Source organism: Aplidium turbinatum, chromosome 7 (genome assembly GCF_918807975.1).
Source record: "Aplidium turbinatum chromosome 7, kaAplTurb1.1, whole genome shotgun sequence".
NCBI classification, from domain to species: domain Eukaryota; kingdom Metazoa; phylum Chordata; class Ascidiacea; order Aplousobranchia; family Polyclinidae; genus Aplidium; species Aplidium turbinatum.
In genome coordinates, this window is record NC_137478.1 from 6,841,764 (window position 1) to 6,860,552 (window position 18,789).

The window sequence follows — 18,789 nt, forward strand, 5'->3', positions numbered from 1 at the left end:
TGGGAGTGCAAAAACATGAAAATACCAGTAAAGTCATCGAGAAAAGAGATACTTTTTCCTCAAGACTGTGTCAAAAACAACAACAGGGATTGGATACCAACGCATTACAGAAAACGAATACCGAAATACGTGGTACTTTCGTCAAGTTGCCGAGCCATCTAGAGAGGTTTCGGGTTCCTCAACTCATCTCGGACCCAGGTCCAAAAGTCCTATCTGGACCACACATCAACGCTACTGCCCCTATCCCATACTTCGCATTTAAAAAATATATATTACGACCCGGTTGCTCACAAACTTGGATCGCCTCAATCTATTCGAATTCATCATGATATTGAAGGGTGAAATCTCAACCAAATCTAGTTTTTGAGTAGCCTACTCAGTAGCGTTGACAGGGGGGTCCAGGGGTACTTTTGGACGCGGGCCCTAAATGATGTTAGGGGCCTGTAACCTTTCCAAGAAGCCTAAGAACTTGAAGAAACCACCGCGTATGTTTTGAATACACTGCGTTTTCATTGAAATGTCTTGATTTGGGGCCCGAGGATCAGATTGGTACTATGGGCCCAAATTATCCCCTCAACGGCCCTGAGCCTACTTATGTAATAATGCGAAACTGCAAACGAATGATCTCTTCGAATGTATCCACCGGCACTTTGGCTTTTCTTGTTTTGTTGCCGCAACTTAAAGTAGTGCTCGTTTCCCAGATGAACGTTGTGACATTTGTAACAAGATTACAATGAACTTTTTTTTCAGGTAACTCTAGCTTCCTCCGCGAAAGCAATGAATAGACTAAGAGGACTCATTATATGCTTATAGAAAAAAGTTTTTTTGAGTTGATTTCCCATCACTTATTTCTATATTGGCAGTTTCAAGTTCATATACAATCAAGACATAACATCCAGTTTTGTCAATGAAATAGATTAGGTGAAATGGTAGCCGACAGTGACATACTGTATTTAGAAATGACGATATTGAATTAGACTAGTTAAAACAAAACAATTTGTTCTCAACTTGTGAATATCCCTAAAACTGATGTCTGGTTTGGTTTTGAAACTCTATCCTCGAACTAAGGATATCAATGTCCAACGACATCAAAACAAAAATCGTTTTATTTTGCTCTCATTGTGATACATGCAGTGCATTGCAAATTATAAATGTAGCACAGCCTAAAGCTGGAATCAGCAAAAAGGGAAAAGCCATCAATGCAGCCGCTCAATTTGTGGTATCGAACTTCGTCTTCAATCCTTTCGAGCGATTAAGATGCGATTGACAGATTCAAATATAACATTCAGGTCCACTGGCGTGACTTTGATTGAAGGAAAAGGAAACGGTGCGAGAACCGAAAACCACTCAAGCATGAAACCACTCACATTTGCAAACAACCGGCGGTGACATTTACACTGAAAACGTAAAGGTGAGTTGCCGGTGAGTTGTATACGCAAGCAGCAACCCCGGATTGCTGTTATAAAATAAAATAAGAAAAACATAGTTTTATCAATTTAAGATTCTATACTGAAATTTCAGCTTATTTCCATGACAAAAAATACAAAGCATACGACCCAGTTGTAACTTAGATAAACACCTAAACAGATCGATTGGATTGTTTTGAACTTTACAGCAAAACAAATAATTGTTCGAAGGAACGTGTTTGTCACTAAATAACCCAAAAATTTACTCCTTAGTTGTATTTTAAAGCAATACTAACCTGAGACAGGCTGCGGCGTAAGTCAATTTTTTTTTACTTTTACAGTTTGCAAAAGGCGCGTTGGTCTAAGCCCAAGACTGTTAATACGATATCTTGAGCTCGGTACCAATGAGATTTTTGAGCCCCCAAATCAAGAAATTTCGTAAGTAAACGCAAAGTATCCAAAGATCACGCGGTGGTTTCTTCATAGTCCCGGGCCCCTTGAAAAGATTCCTGGCTTCTAAAATTATCCCGGACCCTTGTCCAATAGTAGGCTACCCCCCTGTCAACTCTACTGCCTAAGCTCAGTTCAGTTTGTTTTTATTTCTGACCATCACAACGAAAAAACAATATATATGACAAACATAGCAGAGGTCTAGAAAAAGGTAGAAGCGACAAAACGCAGACGTTATAACGTGCATGATAGGCTACCAAAGCAGGACAATCAGTTTAAATTATGGCTCGGTCGCAACTCCTCAGTAAGCCTGCATGGGAGTGTGCGTTTCTGGAATGAGCAGCTACGACTGTTTCAAATATTGCTCGCATTTTTTTCATACGTCCCATAGCATTTTTAACAAGCGAATAAAAGCATTACGTTACAAAAAAAAATCTTTGCCACTGAACGGCCATAGACTCTTCATAGTCTACGGACTGAGAAAGGCAGTGTCATGAGCTAGCAACATCAGTTATTGCTCTTATAACACATAACTATTGACTGCCAGCAATTCTACACTTCTTTTTGTGTTTGCCACAAAAATACCAAAACGTATCAAATAAAGCATTTTGCCATGTTTGGCGTAGATTCCTTAACTCAAAATTATGTAGAGTTTTCTCTGAAGCATGAAATGGCCTGTAAACTTATAATTCTCTTTTATTTTTGATTTTAAGAAAGCTTAATCAGGTACATGTCCGTTGAGGTAATGTATAAATAAAAATTTAATGTTATTCATCTTTTCTTCAAACTTATGATGAAAGTCGTGTATTTAGGGTCCACTAAATACAACATTCAGTGAATGAAATTAAAGAGAAATTGTCTTGTAAAGTTTCGCATGGTGACAAATTCCCATAAATAGTTCCACGAATCACGGCCTCACCTTGTCAAGGCTCTATCAGAAGCATAATCTACAATTCTACACAAAACATAGTCGTGTTGTGGTGTGAATAGCCTGCGTTAGTAAAAAGAAGAAACACACGATGAAAATATTTTCACGTGTCCAGTTTTAAATAAAAGACGTTTTCATAAAATCTATTAAGATTTGTGATTTCCTGAAAAAAAAAACAACTTTCTATTTGAAAGGTTCAAATTTTATTTAAACAGAGCAACAAAACGATACAACAATTTTGAAAAGATGAGCAAAATAAAGAAATAACCACGTAACAATGATCTTACACTACACAGTGATTGCATTTCACACCGGCAACGAGATTGAGAGGTTGCATAGCAGAGACGTAGCCACAAGGGGAATTAGGAGTGCAATCGCCCAACCCGAAAAAAATATTTTGCCTCCCAAAATATGGTTCAATACCAATATAATTCATGTTAAATGTCATTTGCCCCACAACAATTGCTTTGGCTCGTTTCAAATTTTCCTTCTACATGTAGCTACATCACTGCTCAGTCTTCACTCAACTTGGTATACTTACGGTAAGTTTACGTTACTTGCACATATGATCACACTTAATTTTCATCAAGCAACGAACTTTTTGTTGTTGAGATGTCTGCAGACAGTTAGTTTTCACAAAACTTGTTGCAATATTAATAACAAATCCCACATCTGTTAAATTTATCAATGCAGTTTATCTATTTTCAGCTAAGGCAGTTAACAACAACGGTAAGACGTATTCTTTTTCCAGATTAGTAATTCACGAAGTATATTGGAATTTTACTGCGTTTCAAAGTGATTTGTTATTGAAAGCAAAAAAAATAATTTCATCATTTCCATGTATGCCGCTTTTTTGAGTCTCACTTTCACAGAAAAAAAATTGATATTGTATGACCATCCCTTCCGTTTGTATTGTAGCGACACACATTGCAATAGCACTCCCTTCTTTACTTTTTAATGTTTACTTGATTTTAATTTAGGTTTATTACCTCAGCTAGTGTAATAACAAGTAAACATATACTGTTAGGGATTACGTCAACGGTTTCACAGAAGCAATGACTTAAATCGCCGTAACATGTACTGTCTTTCGGCTTTTGAACGTTATTTCAACGTTCTTATACGTACTTCTTGTGCTGTCTTTATCAGAGAAATAGTCGAAAGTTGACTCAAGATTCAATCGACTCCAAAATCACGATTCTGCATGACGCTTCACAAACAATTACTTTGAAATATTCAAATTTTGTTTTGGCAAACCGTTATTGCCACGTTACACACAAATTTAAAAACAAATCGAACGCAGCCGATAAAATATTAATAAAATGTCTTGAAAGCATAAACGTCACAGCCAACAAATCAATAGTTTTTTTACATTCATTTACGTGTGATGACGTTGCATCAAAGCAAAATACGACCAATTTGATGATTGAGGTGTTTACAATATAACAGCTCATGGAATCTACAAAACATGAAGAAATCATTTGCTTTGAAGCAATCTTTGTAATCAAACAATGACTTCATTTGCCGCCTTAAAAACGTTAATTTAAGCGGGCTATTAGTTTCGTGATGTAGATATACAGGATAAAAAAGTTTGCAGATAATTCGCAGTTATAAAATAAATACAAAACAAAAACATCTGTTATGGAATCACAGTTGTCAAAACAGTATAAAAACACTAAACAGTAAAAATGAAATTATGTCTTCGCTTAAAAATCTATGAGAGGTATTGCCAATAACATCAGGTAGAATTCACAACAATCTCAAATCTAAATATAAAAAGTCAAATCACAAAATTTAGCAAAATTGGTTATCAGCTTGCAAATTACATTATGCACTGTCTTTGCTGTTACGAGCAAGAAATCGACGGAAAGAATCTTTTTCCATAAGTCTGAAGATATGCCGTTGGGCTTCATCAAACATCGTAGCGTTTGGAGTTGACAATTGTATTTTGATTTCTTTCCTCACTTGAAATTCAATGTTTACCTAATGGAAATTTATAAATGTTTTTAAAAAAGCAGGGGTATAGATGTAATGCGTTAGTACTCAGCAGTGTCAGACATTCAAATATAAAACATTCCTCAAAGACAAAGTCAGACATGTCAAATGGTTTTCCATACATGTTTGACTGGCTCAAATATTTTGGAAGCACAGGGAACCATTCTCCTGATTTTTTTGTTCCGGTGGTATCTAATTGTTTTGTCTCTTTGCAAAGTATAGGAGAATTTGTTACTGTTATGATTGTACACTTTTTGTTTGCTAAAACGTCATATAATACGCAGGCTGCCAACCATCAACCGTCAATGCAAACAACCGTGCGACACGTTGTTGCTACAGAGAGTTTTTTAACGTTCTTAAACAGTTTATAAGCAATCAATGTGTGACATGCTGCCTTGCATGATGCTGAACGTTACAAATATGTTACAAGATCAAATTGCACAAAAGGTAGCCTGCAGAGCCACAAATGTGGAAACTAATGCGACACAATGTTGTTTTGTACCTTCTATTCCGATTAAACAAGCGTTCCTACTGTTTTGATCCTACATGTAACTAGTAACTGCAACGTACAAGCTCAGTTGATGTTTAACAACAAAATACAAAACATAAAATTTTTAGTAAGTTTTATAAGCAACCTGACAGAAATTTTCCAAGCAATAAATCATTTAACGAGTTTATTAAATAACTTAAACAAAAATGCCCAAGTGTCTAGTTTCCTGTCTACGACCGAAACGGTTGTTTAATCAACACTTGGAATGTTATAAGTTAAACATAAAATTTAATAAATCCGTAAGTACTATGCCTAGTAACCTACCTCTCTGGAGGCAGAACTGGCGATGAATTTGTCAAAAATCTTCTGCGCCGAAATTTCAAAGGTGTTTGATCTCTTGTGCTTTTCGACCTCCAGCCAAAAATCTAGGTTTTCGTCGCTAAATTCTTGTTCCAAAAATTCTCTAAACATCTTCGTGACTTTATCTGTGGATACTGGATAGTAATAAAAGGAAATAATGTTGCAAAATCATAATATAATCAAGTGTACTTGCGTTAGTAACGCATCTGAAAGCTACTTTGCAAATCATTCTTCCAGAAACTTTCCAGTAATATTTTTGCACATATGAGGTAGCACAGTAGGCTACTCTTGTCAAAGAAATATAATGCATAAAAGTTTATTATATTGTTTGATCGCTTAAATGAATTTTAACTAACAAAGTATCGCTTTTTTGTATTCTTTGAAAAGCAAAATCTCTTCTCACTAAGTAGGCCTTTTTAACAAAATAAAAATGTTTTAATTAAAGTCAAACTTGTGCTCCTTTCATAAATCCATTTAGAAGCGTTTGGTTATTTCAGCTCATTTTTTTATCAATTTAAACTGACATATTGGCATCTTTGTCAGCAGGCCCGGATTTAGGAGGGGCAGATGGTGCAGGTGCCCCGGGCCCCCCGACTTTTGAAGGGTCCCCTACGTGAAAAAAATGTGATTTTGTGGTTTTTTTCTTTCAGCCTTTGAAGTTTCTGCAAAATGCAGTGCTGGATTAATGCTACTGTAGACGTACAGATGGTGTTTCGCGCCGTAGGCGCGAAAAAAAATTTTGCACGGGGGCCCCTCGATCTAAAAGTGCCCTGGGGTCCGGACCCCCATCAGCTAAATCCGGCCCTGTTTGTCAGTGCAGTTAACTACTGACGAAAGGCCTACTAACTAGGTAATAAAAACAGAAAACTGAGCAAAAATCGCAGCACCCACAATGCAGAAACTAAACTTGTGTAAGCAAACGATTTGAAAATTAAACTATTTTTAACATCAGTGCTACAGATTGAATGAGTTTAATTGCTGCATTTTGAACTAGGCCTTGTATTTTTTACTCAGATTGACTACGCATAACGAAGCTTTCTCAACGGATGCTGTATTAATGGTATGTTTAGAAAACGCAATTAATGCGGGTTACCTTGATTCTCGAGAACTTGCGCCAGAGAAAGTCCCGTGTGAATAGTTGGGTTGGTTTCTTCCCTGCAGACATACCAGAATTTTAGAAGTGGCTTGTATTAACTTTAAAAAATTACAACCGTTGAAGATGAAGCACATTCCTCCACCAGTACTCCATCAGTGCGCCTTTGGGAATGAAAAGACAAGGTTTTCATCATACTAGGCCTTGGGCGTGAAATTAGAAACCTGAATTTATTTTTAACAAAACCATCATAAACACATTAACTTTTCCATTATGTTTGCGATGATGGAAGTAAGATTTAAGTTACCTATTTGTAAAAGAACAAAAACAAGGATGAAGGCTAATGAAATGTTAGCTTTTAAGTTACTAGATTAACAAAATAACTTACTCATTCATATCAGTTTCTTTTTGCTTTTTCTGCTGCTTCTTTGGGAGCCATGAGCGAAATATTGACCTGAAAATGAAACTTATTTAAAAAAAATATGATGGCTACACTAGTGGAGTGTAGCCTACTTGTAAAAAATTCGCTTCGCAGTAATATGTCTCATCTACAGCAACTAAAAATGAATTTGAGAACTATGATTTGTCGAAAATGTTTCACTTCAAACTGAAACTGTTCATGTCTCTAACTTGAAATCATTTGCTTTTGGACATAAAATGCAAAAAGCATGACCAAAATAATATCTTTGCTTTTAAAACATAATTTAAAACAACTATAGCCTACTTTGAATAAGGTAGCCTACAGCCACGATTCGTTAGAACTTACCTAGATTTTTGTTTGTTTTTCATTTGAAATGGATCCTGTTCTGATTGTTTTGTTTCTCTCAGGTGTGTCATGTGGGGGTGATCAGTGTCTTCCATTAAATGTAAGTCTAACAAACTTCGTTTTTGCATCTTCTCAACTTCATTTTCATCACAATTGCTGTTTTGTTCAGTTTCTGGATTGTTGTGACATGCGTGCTGATGGGTATTGCAAAATATCCTGTTAAGTCGCGGCAGTATCAAAGACTCAAAGGTTTTGAAACTCTTGAAGATGGTCAAACAACTTCCTCTGAAGGAAGACTTCGAAAGCTTAGATTTGTGCTGCCCATCAGTTGTACTAGAATGCCATTTCAAATCTGCCAAGTCTTCGGAGGAAGGATAATAATTAAAAAAGAGCCAGTCTGTAGGATCTGTTTTTGAATCAGTTCTGTGTGCCTTTAAATGACGAAGGTTATTGCGTATCTCCATGACATTTTTCGTTGACGCAAGTGTCTAAAATGAACAAATATAATAATAAATAAGTGAAATATAGCCATTGTTCTAGTCTATAGCCTACTTACAAAAAAATTACTCTGAAACCGCTTTGCTAAAATAAAAATTGAGACTTTATAATTCAAAGAATGGTAGGCTGTGTGAAGCTGAAAAGTATAAGATAATTCAAGCTATTTGCAAGATTATAAAAACATTTGAAATTTATTTTCAAAATTCACGTTCCATTTTGCTTGAATTAAGTGTAAATAATATCTCTTAAAGACATATCGGTACTGGAAAAAAAGCAATTGGTTACACGGCCTATTAAGACCGAGACAGCGATCTGTCACTACGTTCTCACAACAGTTCTGCTGGAAACAGTTAGTTTTTAGAAACAATCATCTTCTCATCATAGCCTACCTCTTCATCACTTTTGAAGTTTTCAATCCGCTCTTCAGGTAGTTGATTATTTGTTGTTGAATGACGCAAAGATTCCGTTTTTGTTTCATTCTCTGTTTTGTCATGCCTTTCCATACCGACAAGGCCTGATTGAAAACTTTGAGTTGATGTAGTAGCATGGCAGCCCTCGAATACAATTGATGACATTTGGCTTGTCTCCGACTGCAGCGAGTTATTGTCAATGTCTTCCAAATTGCTGCGTGCAACTGAAACCAAACGTTTGGATTCATTGTCTTGGCTCTGAAAATCAAAATTTGTGTCAGTTAACTTTAGAATGCAGATCGTCGTCAAAATTAATGTGACACTTTCAATCGCAAAAAGCCATCAGACAATTTGTAATTTTTTAGGGTTTAGCTTCTTACGCAACAAATTTCAAGACACAGCCTAAAGTGTGTAAGATCTCTAAATATTGCACAATTTTTTAAAATCTGATTTTAGGATTGAGTATATTTTTTAGCACCTTTAAAGCAACATCCCTTTAAAGTCTAGTTACCACTAAACATGGTAATTTTTGTTAGCTGAGTGGTCTTGATTTCAGCTTTTTGTGACAGTATGCGAACATTAACAATGAACTTGTCAACAACAACAAAAAACTTATCCAATAACTTTATGTTTATATTTCAACAAATGTTTGAAAACTTTTCTGTTATTGGTTTATTATTTTTACAAACTTTGTTTAAAAAATGAAAAATAAATTTGTCTTAAGGAGAAATTGTTGAGACAATGGCATTGGAACAATCGATATGGCAGCTCTGGGATGTCATAAAAGAAAGACCTGTTTGCACAAAACCTATCACAACATACCTGGCAAACAATTGGCTCCATCGATTCAAGTTTATAGCATTCCATTTCAAAGCTACGTAAAAACTTGACGTGGGGTTCGGAAAATTGATATTTATTAAATTTGAACAATCAAAGCAAATGTTTGCACACTAAAAAGAGCTTTTACAACTGCTGTAAAACCTAAACAATGAAAATTTCGATCAGATAAAGCACTGCCCTTTTTTTATCAAAATCAAATCCTATCTTGTATTTCCTGGAAAATATCTTGACTGGCCGAAAGCGATCACTCTGGTTATATTTAGAAACTACTTTTATTTCTTCAAGCTATAAAGACGTTTAGGCTATTGATTTTTTTGTGACAATTCTTCGCGTAAACGCCACTTTTTATGAGTATAAAAATTCATAAATGTTCACGGGACAAGAACAATTGCAAATTCATCTCAAAGAAAAAAAAATAGCCTTCAACACGTTGAAAATTATTAACAGAAACCGACAGACTCCACCATAAACCCTTAAAAACTGTGTGTTCTTTCAAACCATCATTGAAAGAAGACACAAAAATCTCTTGAAAAACATAGGCTTCTGCAAACACTATCTCGTCTGACACGTCAAAATAAATGTTTTACTGTGTGCGAAGACGCACCGCCCTGTACCTTGCTAAAACATCTTTGACTTGGAAACTGCTCTTCACAGCTCGCTTTATAGCCAACTCTTGTCTCCTCCTGGTTTGATCTCCGGCTTTGTACATTTTCGCGGACGTTTGATTCAGTTGATCACGAAACGAATTATCGCGAAACAAAAAGGAAACTGTTTCTCCATCCCTTTGATGACGTAAACGTCGGACTGATGTCGCTCATCAATCGGCTTCTACGTCTTTGGACCACTCCAAATTGTTTGACTTTTGTTTGATTTTTTTGTTTGTTTGATTTTAGATAAAACAACAATATCAGCAAAGCATACAACTTAGCAATTCACTGCATGTGGCCTGATGAAAGTTGAGCATCAAACAACACTTAACGCTTGGCTAATATTATCATGAAAGAAATAGAAAGATAACTGTGTTTCTTTGATTAGGCTAATAATCACGCTGTTTCACAATTTTGCTGCCAAAAAAACAAATTTCCAGAATTGAAACTTGCATATGGACATTGGACAGTTAGCTAGTTAGCTATAAAATAAATTTGAATTTTGTCAGGTTTACCGAGTTTGTTTTTAAAACTAGTCAATATTTTTAGCTACGTATTTTGTGACAAAAAATAGGCCAATTTTATAGAATATATCTTTGTGGCCTGGATTGTGATACTTCAAAGACTTTTTGAAATAACGTCAATTGTTTTGTCTTAAACTTTCTTTGGTTTGCTGGTTTAGAGTTGTTTGAAGCAAATGTTTTGGTTGAAATTGAACTAAACAAAATTCTTTGCAAACAAGTCATTCGAAAAAACTAGCCAAAATATTTGCGATAAAATTAAACCAAATTTAATTTTTAAAAGTCTCACAGTTTTGCATTCTTAAACCTTCGTAATTGGTTAATTGTTTTTCAAAGATTGGGCTGTAGTTTGGACTGTTTTAAGCAAAAATATTGAGAGCTGTTTCGTTTCAGTACCAAAAGTCTTCTATCAGTTTCATTCCGTTTAGAATTAAAATTTGATGTAAAGATTTCCATTTTGCCGCGTTTCGAAATGAAAAAACGTTTTCTTCACCATAAGGTCAAAACTGGAAAGAAACGTACGAGAATCTTCGTAGCTGGGTAAATGTATACAGCAGCCTATGTAGGCCAGTGGTTTTCAACCTTTTTGGTGGAACGGAACCCAATGAAACATTCCAAAAGCTCGAGGAACCCCTGTTCAATAATCTAATTGCCTTTATGCAAAAAACATCATTTGATTAATTGAATTAAAATACTCATGTTCAGATTTATTTATGTACAATAAAAATACAAACTAGTGGCAAAACAGTGGCAAATAGTGGCAAACCTAATCAATATTTGATTATATTTAAACAATATGCATATAATAATAAAATAGACTCTCGGATTTGAATGTAAACTTGCGGAACCCCTAAACTTACTGGCGGAACCTTAGGGTTCCGCGGAACCCTGGCTGAAAACCACTGATGTAGGCTATTCCAAGCTATAGTAAACTTTTGTTTTTTGTAGCTGATTCATATTGTAAATTTTGGGACGACAAAAGTTTTGCTGTACTGGTCAAAAATGTCAAGCTTTGAACAGTAGCGGATCTAGAAAAATACTTTTGGGAAGCACCGAAATTTTAACGTAAAAATTTCATAGAAAATGAATATTGTGAATATTGAAACCAGAAAAAAATAATGAAAAGGTTTTTGGTAATTTTTGCTTTGTTTTGGTCACATTTTGTAAATATCGTGCTCCAATATTTCTATCTTTTCACTTAAGACTCTCGCTTCCTTCGCTTCCTATTTGACTAAATTTCTTCAATTAAAAACTAGACTTTTGTAGAAGTTGGAATCACAAGATTTGGATTAATATTGAAATTAACTTTACAATCATTTTTTTGTGGCTGCAAAAGGATTTAAAAATCTCATTTTTTGACGAAGTTTTGCCTAGGCTTGTATATAGTGGCCTATCAAGGAAATGTGGATTCTTCGTCTGCGTTGTCTCAACCTTAGCCTATGCGATGCCACGCAGCAGGTAGGCTACACAAGGCATATTTCAACTTATGCTTTTATTAACACTGGAGTAAGATAGTCTAATTGTTGACTAGTTGGGTGAGCAATTTGTTTTACTTCGGAATATTATTGTATTACTATATCAGTACAGTATTTGAGAAGCACAGAAATTCACACTCCTCTTATCTATTGCGCAAAACACGCGTATCCTATGCCGCTGGTTAGGTCATATGTGGTTGAAGAAGCAAATTTAAAAAAAAAATTATATGTTTTTTTCTCTGTTTTTGGGGCAGGGCACGTAATTAAGTGCCCTCTCTGCATCCGCTACTGGCTGCATGCCCTGTATTGCCAATTAAATTAATGCAATGTGATTAAGCGAGCTTAAATACGAGTAAAAAGGACAAGTTTTTTTTTAGTGGTTATAAGTTAAAACTTGTTTGCTTGTCGGTCACCTAAAAGTCGCTCTACCGATGTAGAAAAATATAAGTGTTAGCCTATAGGCTACTTTATACCAAGCGTCGATGGATGAGAAGAGACTCTTTTTAATATACTGAGCTTCAGGCCTTAGTATGTGTAAGGGGGAAGACTTCTTTTCAACCGCTTTTTTTCAGCAACTTTACCCCCAAATTATAGCATCCTAAGCAGCGGGGTAGCGACGTATTTTCTGAATAACCATCTTAAGCCGGGAATCGAACCTAGATCGCATGATTGGGTAACAAGCAGCTTGCTACCAGCATTGGTCGGTTAGCGTGTGATGACTGGTGATCTTACGTTTTTATTCTGTTTCCTGCACTCTTATGTTTCACTGTTTCGCCTTTTGTTATGTTTCACACAATTTCATATTGTTCACAGTTTTATAAATAACACATAAGCGACAAGAAATACGAAGTTGCATAGACAATCAAATGATGCTCATGTAAGTAAGTGCAAAAATTTAAAGGTGAAAGTGTTGAAGGCAAGTGAGTTTTGCTCAGGAAGCTTTGTGTCGTTATGGGAGATTTTTCTATCGGAATTGTTCGGAAAATCTTCGGAAAGAATCGGTTTCCATCAAGCGATAGATTTGATGTTGAGCCAGATTGAAGGTACTGACGTCAGGAGACAAAAGGTTTTCTTTTGTTTGTTTTCTTGTGTGATGATCAACATTTACCTACAAAAGTAAATATTTAGGTTAAATTAAAATTTACAAGTGCCTCGCTGTCGATCTAACGACTTACGAGAAAACTAGTTTGGCCTCTACTTTAATCACGTGGTCTTTGCTGCAAGATATCTATTTAATCAGCAACAAGCAAGTAAGCTGTGCTAACAAAGGTTAAAATGAATACATCTTACAACTAAACAACGTCAACATCAAATGTGTAACTATCAATGCCTCAAATATGTTCAATTTAGGTTTTTACACACCTCGCATAAGGAGCTTTGGGCTATGAAGGTATTGAAGATTTTCTCGGCAAGTTTTGGCTGTTCTTCTGCTGTCTGCTTCTTGTAAGCTTCTACAGCGAGATAAAAGTCCAAGTTTTCTTCACTCATTTCTTTGACCAGGAAAGTACGGAAGCTTTGTGTATTTTCTATAAAAAGAAAAACATATTGTTATTAATATGCAAAAAGTAAAAACAAAATACTTGGTCGTGCCATCAATGGTCGTGAAATGCTTAGAGTTTATTCAACAGACCGTGGCCAACACTAAGCCACTGTACAAAAATAATTATCAAAAGTGGTTTCACTACAAATGTAGGTTGCACCACACTTCTGGGTTCCAACACTTCTTATGTTTTATAAAACTAATTCAAACAATTTTTATAAAACATGTGACATCTTCGAATTATGAAAAATCTGCCCACCTTCTTTTCTTAGAACTTCCTCTAAGGTTGAACATTGGCAACATTTCGTTTTTTGCGGTTGGACTTTTTTTGCTAGGTCACGGTTTGTTTCGTGATGTTCCGACGGGTTCAGTTTCTGCTTCGCTACATTATATTTTCTTGCGGTTTTCTTGCAGTTTCTTTGCAGCCATTGAATCAAGCTGTACCTAAAATACGACGCTTTGTTAATATTGCTCAAATAGATTTATAATAAATAGGCTAACATTCAACTCGAAACTCAACACAAGTTATTAATGGTATTAATGACAAGTTATTAATAACTATTTTTCGCTTGTTACATAACGTGTTTCAACAATTACTTTTTTGAGGCAACTTACATTTTTTGTTTGGATGGTGTCACAATGTTGTATTTGAAGGTGGAATCTTTCTTTTGCATTATCAAGTCGGAGACTACACCCAAGTTCTCTTTGGCAAAGTTGTTGTACGAGGTAGATTTGTTGGGTAGTGAATAACGCTTTTGCTAAAAAAAAAAAGAACAAACTATGTGACTATTTGCAACATTGCAAGTTCTATTTTGTCTGAAGTAAAGTTAAGCTTCTTAATTTTTTTAGAGAGTAGATTTTGCTTTTACAAAATATTTCAAATAGATTAATTTTCATATCTTTTAGCTGGTTTTACAAATTAACATCATACAAGCAATATCTATTAACTTACCATGTGGTGTAATCCATTGCAGCTTTCTTCATTGTATTTGCACCCAATCATTTTGATTTTGTTTTAAAATATTGCTAAAAAGTTTACGATTTATGCCTGTAAAAAAGATTTAAAGTTATATGATTGCTGTATTAAAAACTGAAGCTAAACTAAACCTATTATTGTAGCTATACTCAAGTCAACTAAGCCGGTGAAGCATCCAGGTATATGCCTTGAGACTGCTTGTGCAAACCGAGTGGAGGCTATTTATACTTGCAGGCACCTCAACCCTTTTTCTTTATGCCAACGTGCTTTGGCTTGAATCGATCCAAACCAGCTCATGTACGTCACAGCTTCGATGACTCATTCTCGATGCCACGATTCAAGGTCTTTTTGTTGCAAAGCAACAGTTAGGATTCAGGAAGCTGATGTTTGTTCGGATGTGAAGAACGACTTTCTTCTCAACTTAATGCATCGCAGGTGATGGATGTCCCATAATCCAGATAAAAATTTCGCAACAAAGTCTTCTTAATGATTCCTTCCACAAACAGAAAAGTAACAGTTGTCACTGGGACGGATAAACGTAGCCTGTAAATCAAAATATAAATTTTTAATTGCATGTGGTTACTTTTCTACAAGATGGTACGAGTATTGTTTTTACAAGAAGAGACACATTTTGCTGAAGTTTGTCAATAAACTCCTGGAGCCACTGCTCTACCCGTTATATCGTAAATGATATTATAGACGGGATTTCCAAAATCAACAACGGATGTGGGGGTATTTTGATCTTAAATAAAATTCTTTTTGTGAGTTTTCCTGAAATTGACTTTGATTCCTATTTAAAATTGTTACCTCTTCACGTTGCAAGGAGAAAATGGCATTGTACGGGAAGGAAATGACAGTCTCCATTTCGTCAACTAGATCGATAGAAGGAAGGCAAGACGGCCTGGCACAGACCAAAGTAGATCAATGTGTTCCTAAGTAGATCCTGCCAACCAGCACAAAATAAATCGTTTACACAAATTCTTAAAGCTAACAAAATACCGTTGTAAAAGTCAGTTGACAAATTAGCCAAGATTTAAATAAAATTATTTTTAACTTGTTTCGGTAAGTTTGCGTCAATCATAACTACATCAAATCAAATATTTCCCGTAAAACGACAAGCTAACGGCAAACTATCACGAATTTATACGAATTGTTACACGTTAAAAAAATATAGGCCTAATGCTTTATGTTTTCAATAATGATTTTTTTCCTCACCAGAACACAGTGGTGCGCTAAAAACGTTTAAAGTCGTTCTGACTTTATTAGTTTTGTTGAAGGCATTGTTTGAATCTTGTTATTCAACCTAATTATTTAGTTTTCGATCGCTTATATATCGCACAGCTAAATACCATTGAAGCCGCCATCTATAAAGACTGTCTGGATTCCAAAACCAGATCTCATTTTAAAAGACATTTTCAAATTTAAATTGCCAAGTTACAGCATTTGAAGTGCCAATTCTTGCTTTAGTCAATCCAGGCCACGTGCATGATATGGCTGTAAGCACTGTGTCGAGTAAAGGATAGCCCATTCTTTTACTCGAAGCAGTGTTTTGCATTTCTGGGCTACGTTTTACCCAATAGCGATTGGTTAGCCAATTGTTTAGAAATGTTCTCACAGTGTATCTAACAGTTTGTCAAGCAGTCCTGTTTTTGCACCCAAAGGCAGCTAATGCAGCGGTTGCAAATGACAACAAACGTCGGCTTTATTGACAGGTCCACTTCAAAGTTTTGCCGAAAAGTTCAAGAAATAAACGCAAAACCGTTACAGATGATTAAGAAATCTAAACTTTTACACAAAATTCTAATCCCTGAGCTAAAGTGAATTTCTAATAATATTTTCTTTAATTGGCGGACGAGCAATTTACTCTGCATCCTTTGCATCAGTATCAGCGTTGCTTGCAAAGATTAGTGCAGTTGCTGCTTCAGCTAACGAAGAGATATCGGGATATTTCCACACGAATTTTTTAGAAACTGGGCGGGGATCGTTATACGGAATTTCAAAGTAAGAAATTTTCTTGGAAACCCTTACTCTAATTGCACGTACGCTCTGAAATCTATTGTCGTTAATATTAAAAAATGGCGCAATTAAAGAACACAACCGGCAATCTGTCGCAAAATTGTCGTTAGTGTAAAAACCCTGCTGGAGCTACAGCTTTAATAGCACCAGAAAGACATCTATTAAATTTTATTAAACGCTTAGGTTGTCAGCCACTTCATAAAATATCAATAATCTTTCGACTTACAAGTCTTTATCCCAACATCGTAGGTTTGTGGTATGGTTGGTTATTAAATTTTGGCACACTTTAGCAGAATTTTTGCTTGTCTTCTAAGAAAATAAATTTATAATTAATGAAGCAACCTGCTACTTAAAAGGATTCAAAGTATCTTGCCTAGTTTGCAAATCGATCCTTTCTTTACATTGTTTCAATGTTTGCAGACGTGCAATCTGCAAAGAGGATTGGTTTGCTGTGTGGGTAGTTCATTCCAGATAGTTGGCCACCGACGCAACGAATTAACAGAAGCATGAACTAAAGAAAACTTCAGCAAAAAAGTACAGTAATACCTACTGATCTTGCGTCCTGCACATAACAGCCACTAAGAAGAAGACCACGTAAATTACACACATTTCAGCGATAATTCTTCTTTTGGGCAATTTTTTTCAACTGTAGAACATTCATAAATGGCTCCATTTAGAATACGTTATATTTTTTTTATATGATATATGTGTTTTTAATTTTATGAATTTACTGTATCAGCAATTTTTTTCATGCAAATCTTTTTTCAGTCTGAAAAGCCGCGATGTTGAACAATAGCTCGTAAGCTATTGAAAAGAAGCAAATTTGCAGTAAGCTTGTAAAGTAGTGGACAAACTACAAGTTGTAGACATACTTTTCACAACTCTACAAGTGTTGTGAAATTGTGCAAATGTCATTGAGCAAAACGATCCCTAAATAAACCAAAGCAAATATCAGTAGGCCTACCCATCAACTTATACAACTAGATAGAAAGTTAAATTTTAACGACGGAAACCAAGCGGAAAATCAACAGGAAATTATGTTCCACTTGCGTAACATATTCGTTGAGAAACGAGATTTTCCTACAAAAAGTTGCGTATTTGCTAAGGCTAGAAACTTGTTTTCTAAATCAACAAAGTAGTCATAAAGCAGCAGGTGTTCCAAAACATAATGAAAATAGTGATAAAACAGTAAGCTTATTTACCTTGATATTTAATTAAGTTTTTTGTTTATGCGTTGCTGTGGATACGATTTCATAGCAACTGCTGTGCTAGCGATGTTAGCTAGGGATGTTCAAAACAATAAAGTGCAATAGTGTTGCGAGATTTCGTTTTGTTTCCTTTCAATATATCTTGTTTCTATGAATTTCGTTTAGATCTGCTTCAAAATCGAAAAAATTTTGTTTTGTTGCTCATTCAAAACTAAAGCAGGATGCATTGGGGTATCTCCAAGCAGGGGCGGACCCAGCAACTGGCCTTAAGGGCAGGGGATTTCAACAAAACACCATGATGCGTAGGTCACCGTCGATCTTTACAATTACAAATACACCGTGAGTAAAGTTACTTTTTTGTCGATTCGTGAGAGCGATCGCCCATGGATTCGCCATTGTGTCCACCCCTTTACAGAACATGCCTAAACTATCAACTTTTAACACAAAAAAAGTTTGGTTGAGTAGCAGCAGATTAAATATTTAACTAGTTTATCAGTAGCCTAACAGATTTAAAACCACGTTGACGACCACCTGCCGGTAAACAGTAAACATGAAATATACAAGAGTATTAATTTCTTTCACAAATCTCCTGCACAGAACCTGTCTTACTTTTACTTGTATCTAATGGGATATTTAGAATAAGCTCAATCAAACCGTGAATGGGAGTTGGCTGATTCTGTGACGTTTGGCTTCGCAGTCGCGCAGTCGCGCTTGCCTTCAGAAGGTTCGCTTTGCTGCGGCAAAAATAACTGTAGTGTGAACGCGCCCTTAGAATAAATCTTCAACCACAGGACTTTTACATTGATACGAAAAAATCATCTGCTTCTTCATCGTTATTCTTAGTACTATGGTACAGTTTTATTTTTTTGACCTGTTTTTTGTATACATTTACATTCTGTAAAGTAAGCGTGTTTGTTTCATAATAATTCCGTCCCAGACAACCCGTATATATTTAGGCCGAAACCTCTTTTGGACTTAAACATTTGCTCGAAAAAATGAGATATCTTGTAGCAAGTAACTTGCATTATCACAATAATCGCGCATAGAATAAAATATACGATTAGTTCAATATCATTTATTTAAGGTTGATAGCTTGCACAGTTTCGAAAGTTTTAAAATTAAAACAAAAAATAGTTTTGTGAGGTGTGTAGCCCATGTGGTTGAAAAACGACG

At 35.5% G+C, this 18,789-nt stretch overlaps 1 protein-coding gene across 1 annotated transcript; it reads right to left on the reverse strand.

The window, feature by feature from the left end:
- Positions 1–12,678: 12,678 nt before the first annotated feature.
- Positions 12,679–14,482, reverse strand: LOC145774801 (uncharacterized). Its single transcript, XM_082586114.1, has 5 exons — positions 14,369–14,482; positions 14,032–14,174; positions 13,676–13,860; positions 13,239–13,402; positions 12,679–12,984 (listed from the first exon to the last, which is right to left on the reverse strand). Exons 1-5 carry the CDS (start codon positions 14,417–14,419, stop codon positions 12,841–12,843), a joined length of 687 nt encoding a protein of 228 aa, XP_082442240.1. The 5' UTR covers positions 14,420–14,482; the 3' UTR covers positions 12,679–12,840.
- Positions 14,483–18,789: the final 4,307 nt, after the last annotated feature.